Source organism: Notechis scutatus, chromosome 6 (assembly GCF_049901735.1).
Source record: "Notechis scutatus isolate UNSWTSFEM ecotype Mainland chromosome 6, rNotScu1.2, whole genome shotgun sequence".
NCBI classification, from domain to species: domain Eukaryota; kingdom Metazoa; phylum Chordata; class Lepidosauria; order Squamata; family Elapidae; genus Notechis; species Notechis scutatus.
In genome coordinates this window covers 12093949-12109269 of record NC_142014.1, presented here as the reverse complement: position 1 = coordinate 12109269, position 15321 = coordinate 12093949, and the positions used below count along the sequence as shown (strand labels likewise).

The 15321-nt window shown below is 37.3% G+C and overlaps 1 protein-coding gene across 2 annotated transcripts in view; it reads left to right on the top strand.

Moving 5' to 3' along the window:
* The window catches only part of WASL (WASP like actin nucleation promoting factor), a 29998-nt gene extending 16567 nt beyond the window's left edge, over positions 1–13431 (top strand). For both annotated transcript variants that reach the window (XM_087969386.1, XM_026669052.2), the window contains exons 5-11: positions 430–453; positions 3204–3372; positions 4043–4085; positions 4530–4683; positions 7152–7666; positions 9413–9521; positions 10701–13431. In XM_087969386.1, coding sequence (XP_087825512.1) covers positions 430–453; positions 3204–3372; positions 4043–4085; positions 4530–4683; positions 7152–7666; positions 9413–9521; positions 10701–10762 — 1076 coding nt within the window. In that variant the 3' untranslated portion in view covers positions 10763–13431. The remainder of the gene's footprint in view (positions 1–429; positions 454–3203; positions 3373–4042; positions 4086–4529; positions 4684–7151; positions 7667–9412; positions 9522–10700) is intronic.
* Positions 13432–15321: the final 1890 nt, after the last annotated feature.

Sequence of the window (15321 nt, the reverse complement as noted above, 5' to 3'; positions counted from 1 at the left end):
ATTTAGGTAAACGTAGAAACCATATTAATATTTTAATTTAATATTAAATTATAGGAATGTTACACTTTTTATTTACTTGTCTAGAATTGCATACATTCAGTTGTATTATAATTGTAAGAATGGATCAGCAAATTGTCCATAATTACTAAAAAAAATGCTGAGTTTTTTTTTTTAATCTGCCGCTTCTTGACAGCAAATTGTATCTGTGTGTTTATCTCACTTTTTTACTGTCATTTACAGTAGAAAACTGACTTTTAAGTAGTTAATAGTGATCCTGCAGAGTGATTATCTAGAGGATCTGGAATAATTTACAGGCCATTAGAGATTACTTAAAACCTTTACTAAAATGGATGAAATATTTATTAGTTGTTTTTTTTTAACTTCATGCATGAATGGAATGATACTCTTCTGTGTTTCCCCCCCTAACAGAGAAAAGGAGAGATCTACCAAATGGTAAGGTTTTTATTAATAACTATAACATGAGCCTCATTGTTACATAACTGTCATCTTTAATGTGCATTTCTGAGAATGATTAGAATGCCCGTATTTTCAATTGGTAATATGAATGCCACAGTGAAAAGCCATAAATGACAACAATATTAATTTTATTCTTGCAATATAAAACATGTATACTACTTGTATGAGAATATTCTAATCTTAGTCTTCTTTAACCTATTTTCACATACTAACAATAGATTGTTATAATTCAAAATTCATTGCAAAATTTCAGTTGCTAAGTAGGAAAAAAATATCTGGATTTTTTTTGGTAAGAATCAATTGCATTCTACATTTACATCTTTTCACTTCTCAGCAGCCTAATATTAGCATAACCAGTTGAAGAAATTAAGTAATATAGCATAGTAACAATTGTGGGAGGGAGGATTCTTTGTTTTCCAAAAACTGGACACTACAGTGTAGCATTTCTGTATATAATACTTTATTGTAGCACAAGCCTTCCCCAACAACAGCAGAGGATCACCTCTGCTCTTTGAGGACTTGCAAGCTGCTGTTGCCACATAAATATGTCTGTAATACACAGTCAGTCTTATAAAACTCAGTTCAAACAAAACTCACAATGGAGCATGCAACTTTTGCTTTTTTCCAAAAGTTCTAGCATGAATTGGGACGAGGTGCTGTTTCAGTGTGATTGTTCCTCTTCTAGTCGCTACTGAGCTCTTGGCGAACCTCCAAGCTCCAGACAAGATTCCTACCAGTATATGCGACTCATCATAGCTTGTGGTCCTGGCAATTGAATGAAAATCCTCTTGCCTGCTTGTAATAGCTGCCAATCTCCAGATGTTGCCTACGCTTCCCTGTAGGCGCTTGCTTTCACCTTTCGTGCTATACACCTCCCTCTTCCCACTCTCTCTTAGCATTTGCTTTTATAAGCTCCAAAAACTGGGTGGGGTGAGGCTGCCTCTGGAGGTCAGCGTGACTTTGAAAATGCCAGTGTTGATCAATTAGCCAGGAAGTTTGAACACTGGCTTGAATGCCTGTGAGTACAGTTCTGAGGGGATTTTATTTATTTATTTTATTAATCAAATTTATATAGCATAAATACTTGAAGTGTGTGTGTGGGGGGGGAGAGAGATTATCTACATGACTGCAGCTACTTTTGAAACGAGCAGACAAGCAGCACGAATTTCACTCCCTCACAGTAGAACTAAATTGGTATTGAGTGCATCACAGATAGTCCTTGACTTACCACAGATTGTTTAATAATAATTGATTTGTAATATATTTGTTTCAACTTTATTTTTATAATCAGTTCAAGGTGGCAAACACCTAATCCTCTTCCTTCCTCCTATTTTCTCAACAACAACCCTGTGAAGTGAGTTGGGCTGAGAGAGGGTGACTGGCTCGTGGCTCAAGGTCTCACCCAGTTGGCTTTTATGGCTAAGGCAGAACTAGAAGTCATGGTCTCCCAATTTCTAGCCTGGTGCTTTGTGACTTTCGACCAGTCCTCAGTTATAGTTATAACCGTCACACCACCTCTGTGGTCACGTGATTGCAATTCGGGCATTTGGCAACCAGCTTGTATTTACATTGGTTGCAGCATATTGCTGCAATCACAGGATCACAATTTGTGACCTCCCCTGTTAGATTCTAACAAGCAAAATCAAATGGGGAAGCAGGATTAATCCATTTAACAATCACAGTGATTCACTGCATTAAAATTGGGTCCTTATTTTGATGACTCACTTAACCACCACATTGCTTGGCAACCAGAATTTCAGGCCCAATTTGATTGTAAGTCAAGGATTACTTGTAACCTATAAATTTTTCAGCTTTGTGCTTCCCATGCTGTTGGTAACAAAAAGACTACTGTGCATGAAGCATTTATTGGAGTGAAAATGGGGATTTAACCATTAGTTTTTATATTCTGGAGTTGTATCATCCATTTTCAGAAACTGATTTATTGTATAAAAGACAACCCCTTTTGAAGAGTAGCTGGGGAATACCCAGGATCTCAGAAACATGATATTTTATGTTTTTTTAAAAAAAACTGAAAATGGAGAAAATGTCAATCCAGTGGATATTTGTAGCAGCTGTATTGTCAAGTTGTTCAAAGGATGAACTCATAGATCTCTTCGTCCTTCACTAACTTTTGCTGATGGAAAAGTGCTTATATTGTGATGGCAGGGATTTCTGTGTTGGATACCAATATAAGCCGTGTTAGAAATGGAAATTCCTTATATTTGTGTGTTCCTTATGGACGACCAAATTCTAATTAAAGTGGATAGTTTGTTTAACAGACTAAAACTTTCTGTATGTAGGTTATTAATGGATATATTGCTAGTGAACAGTTTGTTTAGTATTCATTCCTAGTAATACATTGATGTAAGTCAACTAAATAGAGTGTCTAATTTCTGGGGAAAACTGCTTAGAAGTGTACCCTAAAATAAGTTAGTTATTATGTGTATTCAAAATCTGTGTATAATTTCTGCATTTTAATCAAACACTTATGAGATTGATGCATTTTTCTGCACTCAAGAAAGTACATTGTTATCTACTGTTGGAGCAATTACTAGGTGATTCAAAAACTTCAAAATACTGTATATTCTTATGTACCTTTCTTTTATATATATTATTTCCTTGTTTTCAAACATTCCACAATGCTTTTGAATACTGAAACCAACATATTATCAAAAGAAAGAAAAATCAATTCAAATCAAGTATACAGTCTAGTTGTATTCTTACAGGTCCAAGTCTGCCAATGGCAACTGTTGACATCAAAAATCCAGAAATCACTACTAATAGATTTTATGGTTCACAAGTCAACAATATCTCCTATACCAAAGAGAAGAAAAAAGGGAAAGCGAAAAAGAAAAAATTGACAAAGGCAGATATTGGAACTCCAAGCAACTTCCAGTAAGAATTCTTGTTTAATTTATTAACATTTTAATTTTACACACACCCCCCCCCAAAAAAACCACCCACACACGTGTTTCTTTGCATCTCAGTAGAAAAACCAAATCAGTTACATAATCCTGTCTGCACAGCAAGAGTTCCCTGTATTAAGTGTTCTACAATAATTACCCTTCAGTGCTTCATTTAAAAATCAAAGCCTTGATGGCTTATGCAGTTAAATGAAAAAGTGTTAGTATAAGAAAACACAATATTGAATCCACAGAAAGAAAGTGGAACAAAGAAGGGCAGTGAACTCTAATAGAATACAAAGCCAGTACAATATTAAATTATATATCTTTCTTTGAAAGCAATTCTGTGTATAGTGCTTCCCTTCCTTCAGTTGAGAGTCTCAGCATTTGCTAATTTTAGGGAGGATGAATATCAAGGTGATGGTATCTGATAAATTTATGGTTTAATTACTCCTGTCAAGAAAATTCTAAGCTATTTTGTAATCTCTGGAATTATTAAGTGTAGAGTCCATTTCATTATTATTTTTAACATTTTCCATTTTTTCCTTGGATCAGGAAAATAATTATAACAACTGTTTATCAGCTTGCCAGTTATTTACTGTATTGTAGTTGTCTTAAACTTGTATACCTAAAGTTTTTTTTTCTTTTTTCTTTGTTTTCAGACACATTGGCCATGTTGGCTGGGACCCAAACACAGGTTTTGATGTAAGTAAACATGGTGAAAATTTATGTTAGTCTTTTAACATATGAAACTCTGACTACTGATTAGATGGACAGTCCTCTTGTTCTAGAACAAAAATAGAAAAGTAGTTCAACTGTGATCCGTGTATATTATAGGTTCTCCTGCTTGAGCAAGGGGCTAGACTAGAAGACCTCAAAGGTCACTTGCAGCTCATTTATTCACTCATTCATTCTGTTCTATTTCACTCTATTTTTGTTTGCAGGCTTTAACAATTTAACCCAAATGTCTTTCTTTCACAATTAAATAATAATAATAATAATCAGAAATTCACATGTCTCAGAGATTTCAGCATTGTTCACTTACTTTTACGTAGAAGTCAGTAATTTGTGGGAACATTTTTATACAAATTATGTCACATTTAGTCACAATAATGAATTTGCAATTATCTCTGACAATATTTCCTGTAGGTTAACAATTTGGATCCAGAACTGAAAAAACTGTTTGATATGTGTGGAATTTCAGAGGCTCAGCTGAAAGACAAAGAAACTTCTAAGGCTATATATGATTTTATTGAAAAAACAGGAGGAGTAGAAGCAATTAAAAATGAGTTGCGTAGACAAGGTGAGTCTTTTATTCATGCAGACTATTGATTATGGTTTTTAATCTCTACAGAAGATTTAGAATATTTAAATAGAGTAATTTTAAAAATGTTCTCTTGGTTTAAAAATATAGTTCACATTTGCTAAAATACAATTTTAGTACTAAGTCACACAAATATATCACATTATTCTACAAGAGAATGTTTTCTATTACTTAAGCCACAAACTCTGTAGCCTATAAGATACTGCTGCAATTCATTTCAACAAATATTTGTGATATTTCCCCAGTGGAACAACAAAGCCAAAAATAAGAATTCAAATTTTAAAATATACCAAGTAATGTAAAAATATCTATATATCTTCATTCAATTACCATCATCATCAAATGTCTCAAATGGTTGAATATAATTTTATTGGAGGACAACAAGTAATAATTATAATATTATTACAAAACCTAACATTGTATAAGCACTGACTTCATGAAGACTTTATCATGCTAGTGTGAGGGTGATGCAGTGTAATATCAGTCTCATTTGGTTGAATGTAGGATATAAGGGCACATGGTAGACTTCAGCGAAAGTTAATATATGCTACATTTATAATCTAGGCCCACCACGCTGCAGTGGTATGTATGAATTCTAGTCTTTTTAGTTTTCATATACCTTTTTACTTAATAGGAAGACAATTCCTACCCTCCAAAATAATTTAACTATGAATTAATAGTGTATACATGTGTTAGAGAGAGAGAAAGAATTATCTTACATTTTCTGAGTATAGAACACCTTGTCAAAATAGGTGGTGGCTGCATTCATCACTATTATGAAGGGTGAATGTCTTAACTGGATGGAAGGGAAGGTTTGCGTTTCCTATTTAGTTATTTTACCCTTTGGTCATGTTAGTCCAGTCCCTCTTACCCTCTAGCCACATTAGTTTCTACTTTTTCACATTTTGGATGGAAGGAAAGAAGGAAAGGTAGTTTATATACGACCTTGTATATTCCTGTGTGAAAGAGAATGATTGATGCATCCACTTGGAATCCAGTTTGTTTTATAAATAGAATACCTTTTTCAGGGACAATTATCTTGGATTAATTGGCTTGATTTGAAGTCCCTCCCCAGTTACATCCACCCACCCAGTTTTGCCTTTTTTTAAAAAGTGTGGCTTCTGGTACCATTTGTCAAAACTTATATATGTGCATATATACCCATACAAACAGATGTGTCGGTGGCAGGAAAACTCCATGATATTTTCAGCTGTAATTGGCAATCCCCATTTGGAAAGGCAAGCAAGCATAGTACACAATCTTTTATCTGGATTCATAGGGTTGCCTCCTGGCCATTCTTCTTTCATAGCTGTCTTCCTTTTGGGTAAACGTGGTATTAGCATTTAAGTTTCAGCTATGATTTGTATACATAACTATGCTAGGCACAGTGACACTCTAATTAATCTTTCTAAGGATACTAACTGACTTATCTCAATACTTCTCAAATTCAATATTTGCAGACTATGTGTAAGTGTTGTATAATAAGAAATGATCGCTGCTTGAATGCTTGTATCTTGAGGTCTTGATTAAACTATCTCATGTAACTGATTTTTCTTACGTGTTTATTTGTATTCTAATAGCAAGCCCCTCTACTTTACAAATGACAATCAATACTAGTCGTAGCTGAATGAAATACATTTACCAATATGGCTTTGTGACCAAACTGTTTATTATGTGCTTTGGACCCAGTAATGGTGGGAATTGTGCATAGAAAATTGGGTGTCAAACATGTGCAAATTTGCTTAGGGTTTTCATTAGTCTGACTCTCCTGAAATGATAAATACTAAAGAAGATGATAGTGAAGCTTCACATTATGTTTTGCATCTTGCCTGTGCACTTCCTTGCTTTAACCACTTGGAGTTTTCTGCACATCTTACCCAAATTGATCTATATACCTTTAGCTTCCAACTTATGATCATTTACTGGATCTGTCTTTGAGCTATAACCGAACATAAGTCCAGTGCTTCAACTGATCATGTTATGTGGCTGGCGATTGAGTGATATGCATTTTGCCTTTCATTTTAAATTTTATTATGCTTTACATTTTTTCAGAATGACAAATGGGTAATACTAGATAGTATTTTTTCAAAACAAGATAAGAATATCAAACCTCTCCATAGATAAAAACATTAGCAGCAGAATGTAACATTTAAATAAAAAAAAAATTGGCCATTAATTATATTTACTAGATAGTAAAATAAAAGTTTGTGTTGTTATGATTGGTGAAAGTAGTATTATCATCTGCTCTTTTTAATGGATTGCACCAATAAATGTGAGTGGCAGAAAGCTAAACACAATTTAAGAGCATCTTCAGGGAGTATGTGAAGTATGAATGAATGCTTTTTAAGGTAATTGGTGTATTTTGAATACTGTCAATCTTGGCTTCAGAGAGCTGTCTCATAGTGAATAAATACTCTTCTGTGTCTTTCAACTGTTTTTACTTTCAGCTCCACCACCACCTCCACCATCTAGAGGTGGTCCACCTCCTCCACCACCACCGCCACATAGCTCAGGCCCCCCTCCTCCTCCTGCTAGGGGAAGAGGAGCCCCTCCCCCACCTCCTTCGAGAGCTCCAGTAACAGCACCCCCTCCCCCACCTCCTTCGAGACCTGGTACTACAGTGCCACCTCCTCCACCAAATAGGATATATCCTCCACCACCACCACTTCATTCATCTGCACCCTCTGCCCCTCCCCCTCCCCCTCCTCCACAATCAGGTGGTTTTTATGGACCCCCACCACCACCCCCTCCACCACCACCTCCTGGTCCTCCGCCTCCACCTGGTCTTCCATTAGAGGTTGACCCTCAGCTTCCAGCTCCTTCAGCAAATAAAGCAGCTCTTTTAGATCAAATAAGAGAAGGTGCCCAATTAAAAAAAGTAGAACAAAACAATCGTCCAGTCTCTTGTACCGGAAGAGATGCACTGCTTGACCAAATACGACAAGGTATACAGCTGAAGTCGGTGAGTATCATTCTTTCTGGCTTCAAATTTACAGATTATTTTAAAGCCATTTTCATCTGTAGGCAACCCTCAACTTACAATAGCAATTGGGACTAGAATTTCCTTATATAACTAAGCCATGTGGTTGCAAAGCACAGCTGCATCACTTAGCACCAGCAATTTTGCAGTCCTGGCGGCTGTCGCTAACCAAATCCCACAGTTGTTGGGCGAAAAAACTTCCCGCCGGCTTCCCACAAGACCTGGGGAAGTCAGTAGGAAGTGGGCAAGTCCTAGGCCGATAGACAAATGGCTGCTGCTGGGTGGGGTCAGGTGTGATGTGTGAGGGGTGTGGGTCAGGGAGAGCGCAGGCAGATGGCAAGAGGGTTTACAAGTTTTTGAAATGTTCCAAATTATTGGACAAAAATCAGGCGCCTCTAAATTAAACCAATAATGAAAGAAAATGGTAAGGTATAGCAGGGAAGATTTCCACAAACAAAACAAAATCATCTTATACACTGTACCTTCTGCAAATATGAATAATAACTAAATGAATTTGCCAACGAAGTAGAGTTGTCCTTTCTGTGCTCTAGATGAGATGAACCAGGAAACAAAAAAAGGCAATTTAGCTCTTAAGTTTTGAGGTACATTGTTCATCTTCTCCTGTTCAATTTATCTTTTCTCTAGTTGGTTTTTTTAAGAGGGCTTAATTTCTTCAAAGAAAGTTCATTTTGGAGCTTTTTTCAGGGCCGCTGATGTTTAATGTTTGTTTTATCTTTATGTACAAAAATCTGCACCCTAAATATCAAAAACTATTACCTTGGAAGTCTAAAACGTAGTTGATTTTAAATATCTAATGCTTTTATTAGCTTGGTTTTATAGTACGTCTCATATTTTACCACCTGTCCCATTTTAGGCATAAAATCTAGATGAGTGACTTTGTGATGACCCGGGGCATGGCACAAAAATAAAAAAGGCACAAAAGTAGATAAATTCCCTTTAATACCTCCAACTTGACCTCCAATGTCCAGTTATCCTCCGTTGGAGATCAAACTCTTCCAAAAACAGTCTACAAAGGGAAGAAATGCAGTCCAAACCCAAAGTACAGATAAATTAGAAATAAAAACAACAACACAAACCACGCTGAAGTAATTAACATGACAGGCCAGGATAATAAATGGCAGACTTTCAAAAGATAATGGAAGCACACGCAGTTGGGAGGACGCCAAAACCCAGATAAGCCTCGACAAAGATAATGCACGCTTTGCTTCCAGCAAGGTGCTGTGTGCAAACACCCTTCTTATATGCTGTTCTCCCAGCTGCAACTAATGAAAGGGATCAGGCCCTTTTTCTCTCCCATAAGCCACGTTGCTCCCTTCTCCGTTCCTCCCTGCGTGCCCTAGGATGAAGAGGGGGTGGCCCTGGGTCTTTCTCTGAATGCCCAGCCGGACTGTACCCTTCCCCTGTTTCTTCCACAACCACCAGAGCCACACTCCCATTCCCTGTCAGCTGCTCAATCTCCAACAAAGGCATGACAGACTTTGGTCCAGTCTGTCCCCCCCCCTCTCCCCCTCCCTCCCTCCCTCTCTCTCCCCCGAAGTCTTTAGGGACGATAAGAGGAAGAAGTCACATTAGGTATGCTGCTCCTCTTGAGTTATTTATAAAACTAATGAAGGAGTATATAAAAATAAATACTTCAAGCATCTGAAAAATATGAAATGTTTACTAAGTGCTGCTGCATTCATTCTTATATATTTAATATTGCCTAAGGTATCTGATGGCCAAGAGACCGTACCAGCTACATCTGGGCCTACGTCAGGTATTGTGGGTGCATTAATGGAAGTTATGCAGAAAAGGAGCAAAGCCATTCATTCTTCAGGTAGGTCAGGTAATCGACATCTGATTTACTCCAGCACCATCCAGTAGGAAAGAACTTTTCAGCTTTTATCTCTGCAGCAGTACTAGATGTTCAGCATCTTCTGAAGCAAATTTTAATCTGTTTTATTCTTTTTGGAAAGTTTCATGAAAAGGATAATATTTTAATTTTGGGTCATTAACATCCACAAAGCTGAATATTTAAAGAGATGATTTAAGAGGGCAAGTTCTGGCTTATGGAGATCCCAACAATAATAGGTCTCCAAGCTAAACAATCAAATGTTTAACCACTTTGATTAGTTTTGTTCTGTTATCTCTTAGGAAGGAAGGAAGGAAGGAAGGAAGGAAGGAAGGAAGGAAGGAAGGAAGGAAGGAAGGAAAGGAAGGAAGGAAGGAAGGAAGGAAGGAAGGAAGGAAGGAAGGAAGGAAGGAAGGAAGGAAGGAAGGAAGGAAGGAAGGAAGGAATCGGGACATTCTGTTTTTGAAAGGAGAATAAAACATTGCATAAGAGGAAATGAAAAGAGAAATGATGATTCAGGAAATAGGTTTCCTTTTCTTGAGTAACCTGTTGGCCAGAAATCATTGATTAGATTGACAAATTATTAAGAGATACTCATAAATCTAGTGAGCTCAGTCTCCAGCTTTGGGATATGTTTTGTCAATGCACAAGTACTTAGCCAGACATTACAGTTTAATTGAGATTATGTCCTTTTTGCATAATAATTTATCACCTTAGCAGTCAGATTAACTGGGTGACCCTTTTTAATACCAAACGTAATTTTTTTACTCAATGGCCATGAGTTTTTACCTATGCTTCCCTTTTTCACAATCAAAACGGAAGATAGTTCTAAAACCAGAATCCCACACTTCGATCAATCAAACTTAAATTCAATCGTTCGCTTTTTCTTCTCCCAACAAGTTGACAGAGAGTCACTAAAAGAGTAGGGCAACCCTGAACCTCAAATAACCGCTTCATTAAGGCCTTTTGCTTATGAATTAGAAGTCATGTTTGTGCCTTTAGTGTGTGATTGTTTCATCTAACACGTAGATCCTAATTTGCATAGAAGTTTACATTTAATGGTACAAATGCTGGTTACTCACCATAATAATTTTACCAATATTTGCCTTAGTTACTAAGGCTTTTTAAGTTTTCTTTCCAAATAACTATTTTTTCTGTCAACAGATGAAGATGAGGATGAAGATGATGAAGAAGACTTTGAAGATGATGATGAGTGGGATGACTGATCAATATATTATATCTTATATATATTTTTACGGTGAAATACTAAACTACTTTCTGTCTATGGATTCTGTAAAATTATCATGTAAATGTTTTACCAATTTACTGTATATTTTTGTTGCCTTTTGCTTTTTTATTAATCTGTGCAATACCTCATTTAATCTGTAAAGGTTTGTCATCTATACAAGGCTGCTCCCTTCTTTAATATGTAAAAGTTTACATCGGATGCCTAGTGTACATGTGAATACTTTCCATTCCATCAATAAGGGAGTTTTAATGTAATCTGTGAGATTGACAAACACACCTTAAATGTATTTAGTTATAATTGCAAGAAGGAAAACACTATTTTCATACCCTACTTTTTCTGTATCTAGATTTTCTTATTAAAACCTAATATAGCACTACATACTTTAAGCAATGCAGCTCCTAGTTTTAGCTTCTTCATCTGGGAAACTATGCTTCATGGATGAAGCTGATAAAACGATGAGCATTTCAATTCATAACACTACCATTCAGATTTAGTCTTCAAGCTGTAAAGCAATCACTAGAAAAATTAAGTGATCATGAAAATTTTCCCTGATCTGAGCATTGTTGCCTATATCAGAGCTTTGATACCTGAATACTGAATTTAAGAATAGTCTGTTTGGTCAATAAATCTGATAGAAGCCACCTTTGTGACTTTTCCCAACTGTTGTTCATGACAAAGAGGAGTTTTGGCAACTGCTGCAGTCGTTATTTATTTTTATATAAGGTTTTTTACTGAAGGGCTGTAGTTGATGTTTGCTTTGAATAATGGTTGTAAATTACTTTTTTTTTAAATGTAGGGCATTGGTATGCTAATAAATGAACTTAAGTAGTGTAACTCTGCAGTTTTCATGGATTATGGGATATGTCAACACAGACATTGAATCCTATAACTAAAATAAATAAGAGATGGCGCCTTAAACCCATACTTCATTGATTGTGACAACACTAAATGATAAATACTGTTGCAAGAAGGCCAATTAGCATCTTGCTGATGTTTCCATTTTTCTGAACTGGGCCTCTATTTGTGTTATCCAGATCAGTGGGTGGACACTCGTCCATCCAATACAGTATTTCTCACTTCTATGGCTATTCAAGCAAGTGGGTCACTGTTGCCTTGTTTCCTTTTGGCTCTAAATTTCTAGACTTCAAGGCAAGAGTAAAGAGAGCTAATTGAACTATTTATGTTTTGCTTTGAGGGGAAGAGATTCACTACTACAAGGTTTATAAGCCACTGTTTTTTATATATACCAAATTTGCACATTGCAGTATTTCACTAGAAATAAGGGATATGGTCTTAAAAGTTGGGTGGTCCTGCATTTGGAATTGCATTCCAATATATGATGGGAAAATTTGAGTTTTTAATTTTAATTTTTCATCTTTACTAGGAGACTTAATATTTGGACTATGCTTATTTTTCATGCAGTATTGCATTTAAGATAAGCTTTATCAATGCTAATACTCTGCTCGAAATAAGAATACACTTAATCAATGCAGAAGGTTTCAAGTGAGACATACTTGGAGGACAATTAATCCCTGCTTGCTTCCTTCTCCATTTTTCTTCTATCCATGACATATTGGATGGAATTATCTTTATTGAAATCCAGTGTTGGCCTGATCTTGGCAGGCTGGACCTGCATGATTTGGCCTGGATGTTTAATGCAATTATAATGTATGTCTAGTATTTGGGTTTTTAATCCTGTAACAAGAATGGGATTTAAAGAGTACGTTGATGAAAGATGTGGTAAGCAGAAGTTAAACTATTCCAAAGGGAATAACTTTAATTTGCAAACAACTTGGAAAGGAACATTTTCAAAGTGTCTTCATTTCAGTTGTATCTCTGGCGCTGCTTTGTGCTAGAACAACTTTTCAGTTAGCATTGCTGCTAGTGGGCTTGAGGATTGTGAGTATGTAATGATGCTATAGAGGTGGGTTAAAAGTTATGCACATGACAGAAAATGTTAGTGGCCTACAGTACATCCTGTAGGGTTTCCACTCTAGTTTCATAGAGGGCATTTAAAGAGTTGATATTGCTCAATTGGTCTTCAGCAATATTACTTGTAAATTAAGCACATGCTTCTAAAGTTGGAAGAGTTTGAAAAGAGATACTATTTTGAGGATACTTGTGTAATCCATTAATCACTTACCCAATACTTCCCCCACCCCAGAAAGTATATCTACGTTATTGCACAAACATTCAACTGTTTTGCTTTCAATAGCATATTGTATGGTTTTAATTTAAAGCATGACCGCAGTTACAATTAGATTTAAGGTCACAGCTGCATGTTTCTACTTTCTTGCTCTCAGTGTGGGCAGGAGGCAATGTTCTCTTGTCATTGAATCACTACTGCTAATTCTTGCAACCTGGGCAGCCTTTCGCATTGGTTAAATTGACTGTCCGCGTAGCCTTGCCAAGTAGTGAATGAGCCTGAAGACTGTCTGAACATTGCGCTTAGACAATAGCATCTAGCGACTTGTACTCTGAAAACTTCTCAATCATTCAGTTTTCCATTTCATCAAATTTTGAACTTCTAGGTATGTGAATTTCCTTTTTGGCTCTTCTTTTTCCTCTTCTTTGGAAATGTACAGTGAATAGGATGTTGCACTGGTGGCAAATCATCATGAACCATAATAAAATTAATTTGTCTCAGTTTAATAGTATGGTGTGACTTTTATGACTTCACTTAAAGGATGGATTGAAATTGGTTATGTTGCTCAAAAATTGTTCCAGATATTTCCTTAAAAATAGGTTCAACAAATAACTTACATGTCTATCGCATTATAATGGATTACACACTGGCACACATTAAAAAATGAAATTCTGTAGAAAGGATCCTGATTATTTTGTTTCAGAGTAAACATCCAACAAATATTTTAAAACAGTTGTTCATTTTGTTTATAGCATGCCAGGGGAATAATTATAATACTAATTCTCTGAATAATAGTCATGACAATGTAAATGCCAGATTACTGGACTACAGTTCTTAGAATCTTCAGTGAAGTTAGTCATAGCTTATTTAAAATTCTGGAGGCTGAAAACCAACGCACACAAAGTGACCAGTTGAAGAAGTCCATTGGCCTTAAACCTGTGATTCCCAAACGGGGGGTAATTTGAGTGAGACATGGGGTCTCAGTCTCCCTTCATCTCTTTTCTGATTGTAGAATGGAAGCCATCAATATGGGGGGTGGGGGCACATCATTCCAAACAGTAAAGTTTGAAAAATAACTGAATATTTTTTTCAAATAGGCCACTGCAATCTATAATTACCGTGATGGCAAACCTATGGCACGCATGCCACAGGTGGCACGCAGAGGCATTTGTGTCGGCATGTGAGCTGCAGGCAAACTTACCTCGCTGTTCATGCACGTGCCTCACAGCTGATTTTCGGCTGGTTTGAGGCCTTTTTTGGCATTCCAGAGGCTTGAAAAAAGCCTCTGCAGGTTGAATAGGCCCGTTTTGTCACTTCCTGTTAATACTGGAAGTGATGAAATTGGGCCTATTTGGCCTGCAGAGGCTTTTTTTCAAGCCTCTGGAAGGCCGAAAAAGGCCTCAAACCAGCCGAAAATTACTTAGGCCTGGTTTGAGGCCTTTTCAGCCTCCCAGAGGCTTAAAAAAAGCCTCTGCAGGACCGAATAGGCCTGTTTCGTCTCTTCCTGTAATACTGGATAATCTGATAATTTTCACTGCAAAAAGCCTCCAAACACCGCATCTTTTTTTGGTGCAGCCGCACCGAAAAAAAACATGCGGCGGCTGCAGGCATTCATGACAAGAGCGACGTGGGCTGGTGGGGAGCCCAGCAACAATAATGGCTCAGCCCTGGCTTGCCTTCCCTGGCAGCCAGCCGTGGAAGAAAGGTAAAGTCATGGCCGTGGGACGATGAAAGAGGCGTTCGTGGGGGAGGAAACGGAGATTAAGGGCCGGGGCCTCTGAAAGGGGAAATGGGGTGACGTGTGTGATGTGTGTGACTGGTGAAGGGAGAGCGCGGCAGCATGCAGGATTAGCCCAGGCCTTTGATAGATTAGGCCAGGCCTGCCTGGGCAGAAAATAGGTAGATGGGTTAGGAAGGGATAGAGAGAGAGGGAAAGAGAAAAAGGGGTGGGAAGAGAGAGAAGGAGAAGGAACAAAGTAAAGGAAAGGAAAGAAAAAGGGAGAGGAAGAAAAGGGATAGAGAAAGAAGGGATGGAAGGAAGGGACAGAAAGAAAAAGGGAAAGAAAGGGAGGAGGAAGTGAATGGAATATGGAGGGAGGGAGGGAGAGAAAGAAGGAAGGAAGAGAAGAAAGGGAAAAAGGAAGAAGAAAAGGGATAGACAGGGATGGAAGGAAGAGACAGAAAGAAAAAGGGAGAGAGTGAATGAGATATATGGATGGATAGATAGATACATGGAGGGAGGGAGAGAGAGGAAAAAAGAAGGAAGGACACAAACCCTGGCTTCAGAAGACTTTGAAACAGCACAGCAATCTAGGGCTGGCCTGCAAGGGATCTCGTAGATGGTCTAGTCCAACCCCCTGCTCCAGCTGGGTTAGAAGGGTGTGTGTGTG